Source organism: Hypomesus transpacificus, chromosome 21 (assembly GCF_021917145.1).
Source record: "Hypomesus transpacificus isolate Combined female chromosome 21, fHypTra1, whole genome shotgun sequence".
In the NCBI taxonomy this organism is placed as follows: domain Eukaryota; kingdom Metazoa; phylum Chordata; class Actinopteri; order Osmeriformes; family Osmeridae; genus Hypomesus; species Hypomesus transpacificus.
The window spans coordinates 5,117,335-5,123,977 of NC_061080.1; the positions used below are offsets into that span (position 1 = coordinate 5,117,335).

The 6,643-nt window shown below is 40.0% G+C and overlaps 1 protein-coding gene across 1 annotated transcript; it reads right to left on the reverse strand.

Annotated features, from left to right (window-relative positions):
- Positions 1-339: 339 nt before the first annotated feature.
- On the reverse strand, positions 340-1,359 carry LOC124483726 (transmembrane protein 121-like). Its single transcript, XM_047044272.1, has one exon. It carries the CDS (start codon positions 1,357-1,359, stop codon positions 340-342), a length of 1,020 nt encoding a protein of 339 aa, XP_046900228.1.
- Positions 1,360-6,643: the final 5,284 nt, after the last annotated feature.

Sequence of the window (6,643 nt, forward strand, 5' to 3'; positions counted from 1 at the left end):
ACTCATCTCCACCCCCTCATATAAGACAGTAATTACAAATAAATTGATTGTTTTAAATTTATTTTGTATTTAAATTGCAATAAAAATTCCCTTCACAGGAGAAAATATTCACAAAAAACACAATAATAACCGTCTCCAAAATTAAAGAAATCACAATATTCTTCACAACAGTTTAAAAATATATATTTATCTGTTCTGTTTTCTTTATATTTTGGGGGGTTTCCATCACAGAACCCTTTATCCAACTATATTACTACTATGTGGGGCTCCAGCTCAATGTGACATTGACATTCACTTCGTTACTATCTTGTAAAAATTTGATTTTCATCAGATTCTGCGTCACGTTTGGTCACATTCTCTGTCACTTGCACACTCTGTCTCCTCTGGTAAAGTTGTAAAGTCCTCAATGATTACCTGAGGTGGCATGGGCATAGACATGGGCACTGATATGGGCACCGTTGGTGCAATGGGAATGGAATTCTTTTGCATATCTATTCCAAGAAGTGGTGGAGGGGCCTCATGCATCTGTCTCCTGTACTGTACAAAGCTGCAAGTCTTCAGGATGATGGCAATTACATTTTTACCTATTAGTATCCCAGACACCCTGGTGTCCCTGTAAAAAAACATGTTCCCACCACGAATAAAGATTGTTATGACATTTATGGTCACAAGACTGAGAATTGGGTAGAGCATCATCTTGTGGGGCACAATGTTTACACCTTGCATGCTAATCTCACTTAGCGACACACATGGCAGCACCAACAGAAGAATGTAGCAGTAAAAGAACATCAGTCCCTCCACCCATAAGGGGAGCCCTTTCCTCTGAGGCTCCCACAGGTTAGCCTGCATGTCCAAAATATCAAGCAGGTCAACCACCACCCAGAAAAGACGGCTCCTGATCTCCTCCTTTTTCTTGTGCGGCCGCACGTACTCCATGTGATCTGTGGCAGCCAAGGTGATGAAAACTACTGGTATGCAGATGGACAGGAGTAAGGTGAGGGCCTTTCTCATGACCCCTGCGTCTGCCCCTATCCCGCCAACTGTGCCTCTCCCATCCTCAGCTTTGTAGTTCTGGTAGACAAAGTAGACCTTGATCTCCAGCACAAAGATGTAGAAGAACCAGAGAATCATGGCATAACCACGCTTTGCGGTGTGAACCTCTGAGCCCACCCACACGGCTACGTAGCGCAGCACGATGAGAAAGCATATGTCACCAACCAGGACCATGATGCACACGCCGATCTTCCGGGGTCCCTGGTTCTGTTCCACAAGGTAGGCGTCCATCAAAGCCATACTCCCCATTATCAAGATGGTCGACAGGCAGACATGGGGCTTGTTGGTGGGCGGTGGAGGCACCATACTAAACCAACAGAAACTGTCCCACCAAAAGTGCACCAACGAGTTGATCAATAATGTTGATCACTTTAGTGCTTTTGAATACATATTTAAAAAAGTGGGTTTCCACAAATAATTTAACGAGTTATAAGAGAGTTAGCAGTGATTCTGTTAAGTAAAAAGTTAAATGAATAATAAATATATATCCATACCATTTAATTATGTAAAACCATTATCCCATTATCTGGTGCAAGCACAAATGTTCCCAATATTAGCTACATTTCTGCACAGTTAAATTCAGCCATCCTAACATTAAGGCAACTGTCAGATATTGTTACATAAGCTCCAGCGTTTCATGTACTCCAGAGCTCTTATGAGCAGTTAGTAAAAGGAAACAGACTCTACCACACACTTACAGTTTTCTCTCCAGTCCTAATCAATCATAAAGATTAGCAGAATTATATTTCTGCATTGATGCCAATGGGTAAGTTTGTAGGGCCCAGCACTGATTCCACACAGTGGTTCAGAGTAAAAAAACATAAAAATGATTATATCCAGCGCAGAGAACAGCTTAGTTTCAGTTATAATCCGATAATGTTCAAAACACCATTGGAAATACTTCTTCGATGCAAGATGGAATCTTACCAATTAAAAACATTTTGCTCTAAGTTTACCCACAAAAACCACCCCCACTTCCCTTATTGAGCCTTGACAGATAACCTGTAAGCTTAAAGACAGGGAAGAAAGTTTATCTTTCAACTCGATTTCCAGCCTATTGACCCTTGATAGAAATCCTGTTAACTTCAAAAGACAGTTTTTCTCTTCAACAATGACTTAATTTTGATGAAAGACTCAGGTCAAAATTGCTTGTTGTGCTTGCAATTGTTGAACGTGATGTGTGTTCCACATCACGTTTTTATCCTGGAGCCATCTCAGTGCGGTGAACCTATAAATAAAAAATGCCCATGCACTTGAGACACTTACACTTATCGTAAAGCTCTTTTCGGTCGTATGTCCACATTCCAAAAGGACGCAAAGATGGGCGGAATTGTCAACTATCCTGTTAAGTGTGCGCAAGAACTCTCAACCAAATATCTTCCAGATAGTGTGTTCCACACTCTCTCTCTTGAGGTGTGAGGTATGTGTCTTCTCAAACTAGGTCTGCACAAAATTCTTCCCTCCTCCCTCCTCTTTTCCTTTCCTCCGTGTGCGTGCATCCAAGCGTTAGATGGCAGAGGCATGCTCAGCAACCTAGCTGCAGAGACGGGAAGAGGAAAGGGGGGGGGGTGAAGGCAGGCTGTGGTCATAACCGCCTGTCACAGACTAGTTTTCCCATTTCCCATCTCTCAAGTCCTATGGTTTTTCAAGTTGTCAGCTCAGATTGTCTTTGGAGGAGTTTGACTTATCATGTCTGGTTTCGGCTTTATAAAGGGAGCCTATAAAAGATACACTATACGCTTGTAGAGTAATGAGATTCATTATGTGAATACACCGCATGAGGGTTTTGCACACACACACATCATAACTGCCTGACACCGATACATGCATCTTCAACTGCTCCGCACACTTCGGGATAAAAATGGCATCACCTCGTGAGTGTAATAAATGTGTGGGGGTTAGGGACCACATGCAGGTATATCAGTCAGAGCCATTGCCCTGTTGTGTGGTTTTGAGATCCTTGATGATATACCCCATTTGCATAATTATGAACTCTGACATATCTAAAGTAGTTCAAGCTAAGGACATGTAAAAACCTTTTTTACATAAACGAATGTTATGCAAATTCATAGAAAGAAACCAATCTCTGCTTTCTCGTTTCCTTATCAGACGGACAGACGTATTCATAATGAATGAAAGACTTCCTCTTCCAAAATGAACAGAGCGATGGTACGTTGTGAATAATACATGAGAAAAGGCAGGACTGTGTGGTCTATGAGCTCATGTGGGCACGAGGTGCGCCAGCTAATTAGGAATGTTTGATCACTTTGCATTATTTTGGGGGGTTTGCAATCAGTGACAAACACAGGTCAACCTGGACAGCCCAAGTCATCCCAGAGGAACTGTTGTATGTTGTGATGCATTGGTCCACATTGTGAGCTGTACAGACGGGGTGGTGTCAGTTGCGGCTAGAGGCAATGGCACTGTTGCATTATCATTACCAAACTCTCTCTTCTCTCTTTCTAGTGAGTCCATGGATTACTGTTACAAACTGGGAAATATAAAATCACCAGAAAAACATGCGTCGTGTTTGATTGGTCAGCTAATCAGAGATTGCCTATCTCTGTTTCTCCAAGGTTTCTCAGGGTTCTGCATTATGGCCTGATCATTCATAGGCAATTGATTGGATCGATTGGCAGCCTCTCTAGTCTGCAGAAGAATCTTCGGGTCCTGTTTAGCACTAAGACTTTTCAGCAGGAAAAAGCACACTCAAACATAAATGTTGCCATAATTCATCTCAGACAACAATCCATACATTTTACCAACATCATTTTTACAATTTATGTTACAACAATGTTAACAATTGTTTCTTTTTATACTATTGTTTAACCTTTATTTTACCAGGCAAGTCATTCAGAACAAATTCTCATTTATGGTGATTGCCTGGAAAATGTATAAGATAATTTGAGGGTAAAAGGGGTGCAAGATAAAACACATCATACAACAAGGATTCTAAGTAAATCGGTAAAAGCAAGAGAAAAGGACACATCCACAGTAAAACACAAGTGTAACATGTTACATCAAGGAGCGACATCAAATAATAGTATTTGGACAGGATAACATAAAATCAGAAATCAGAAACAAAGGTAGGTCCAGAATACAACCCTCTTCAATAAAAAAAGAACAGCTTGCTTCTGTGTCATTTCAGTTATCACCATGACATCAACTTGGTGCATTGCCATGGAAACCCCAGTTTCTCAGTTCTAATATCATCTAACTTCCTTTAATTGCAACTGGCACCAGCCCTTTTTTTCTATTCAACGCAGGGTACAGCTAACTCCATTACTGTAATGAAATAGGAAACGCAAATGCAAATTCTGAGGTTTTCCAATCTTATTATATCAAAGAGGCTATAAACCATGGGAGCCATTTAACAGTTTCACTATAGCCAACAACATGCATTGCACATATATGACTTCTCTCACCAACAAATTGGATCACAAAAAGTCTAATTCTTTGCTCTTGTATCTTTTCTAGAAAATACAAATACAACTTAATGTGTTTTGCTGTAGTTTACTATACTGTGTACCTATATTCTACAATTAAATGATCAATAGGCTGTTATCATATGTCAAGAAAAAGAAAATGAGGTAAAGGAATTGCCGGAGAGCTTACTGGGAATTACCAGTTCAACCATGCACCCTTTATACAAAATCCTACCTAATGCATCTTTGCTTATTGCAAATAATAATTATTATTATTTCTCTAATAATGACAGGAATCTCTGTCTGTCTGCCGGTCTGCTTGTGTATCTGTATTTTGAATCGGATTTTAGGACCGTGAGCTTCCAACGATTATCTCGAGAACCAGCCACTCTGCACAGTTCATATTTTCCGGGTGTCTTTTTTATAATACAACGGAGAGCAGTGCCTTGATTTACGTTGTTTGGATAAGCATTTTCCAAAAAATAATTTGCTGTAAGTTCTGCTTGCTTTACTCTCAACTCTTGGACATGTAGAGTTGACTGAGCTGCACTTAGCTCTCGCGAGCCGAAACGATATAGGGTATAGATAGCGAGCCCAAAAACAGGCACAATATTATTTGTCAGTGCGATACAGAAATCCAAGACTATTTTACTGATGAAATATGGGTTAGCTAACTAAGAAAAATACAATATCTAAAGTGCATGGGTTATTTAAATAAGTATAGCTGGAAGGTTATTAGCTAGGTTATTAGCTGTTTACTGATGTCAAAACTACCTGCACATTGCAAATATCCACAGAACTCTCAAGACCAAATCAATTACGACATTATAATCACCAGCACGCATCACAGACATGGGCACTATTCCTACCACTCAAGCCATGACAATGCCACAGCAAATGCAAGACTATTTTACAGCATAGCATAAAGGAAAAAAGATAAACGTTAATTTAAACATAGCAAACACCCGTTAGGCTGCATAATCATTTGCATGAATGTACCAGAGCATTGGCAATTTGTTTAAAATAATCAGAAATTACTTTTATGACGTGCATAAGTGACTAGAATGGATGATGTGGGGGTTGAACAAGTGCTTCAGAGAAGAGAATACAGAATTTCAATTGTGATCTTATAAATATAGGTACCAAAGCCACTGAGAAGAACTGTCATCATTAGCTGCATCACGGGCACTGCACTATCTATCCATAACTCGACATCATCGTGGGCTGTGCCGTATCTTGCATCTTAAGCCTAGTTTATACCTTTGTCACCGACACTTTTGAAATGGTCGCCGACAAAAAAAAAAAGTGTTGCTCAGGCTGCTGCATTTATACTTCGGCAAACAGTCGCCTGTGCTCAAGGTTCGCGTGACGTAAACAAAAACATTTTACCGTTACATTCATAGCTATGGTTACATTGTTTACGCTTTGTAGCCTAGGTGATCGATCGGAGAAAATGGCTGTAGCTAATTTTGAGAGGCATTATAAAGGTGTGGATATGTTCTAACTTGCTCTGCCAATCTCTCCTTTATTCCTTCCATCTTAAACAGCTGTTGAGTGTTCACAAAAAATTCAAAACAAAGCAGTCAACGACGCGTGCCGTCTATCTAGCCAATCAAACTTGCGCGACACTGTGACAACATCAGTGCCAGTAGAAATTTCTCCTGGTAGGCGACACTTTCAAGCGACGGTTAAAAGTGTCGACCGTGACGCCATTTCTGTCGGCGACCTTTTCAAAAGTGTCTGCGACCTGAGTATAAATTGGGCTTTAATCACTGACTGCATCACAGGCATTGTGCACTAGTATCAAGAAATTGTAGGTGGTGTGCAAAAAATACAGTTGGCATTAGGAGATCAGGCCACTGAGTGTATCAATCAATCAATCAATCAAAATGTATTTGTACAGCGCATTTCATACACAGAGGTAACACAATACGCCTCACAGTAAAAAGGATTAAAAAAAGGGGGGAGGGGGGGTTAAAAAAACACAAATAAATAAATAAATATTACATACATGTTAAATAAATACATTTGTAGAGGGTTAAATATTGGCCAAGCAACCAAAACGAATTCCCCTATGGTTTAAAGGAAGATGGGAAACTGAACAGAGTATTATCATGAACCATTAATGCCAAAACCAATAGAATTCCAGGTATTTGACAATATGG

Coding starts and splice junctions, on each gene's coding strand:
- LOC124483726 (XM_047044272.1), bottom strand. CDS start 1,359: ATGGTGCCTCCACCGCCCACCAACAAGCCCCATGTCTGCCTGTCGACC.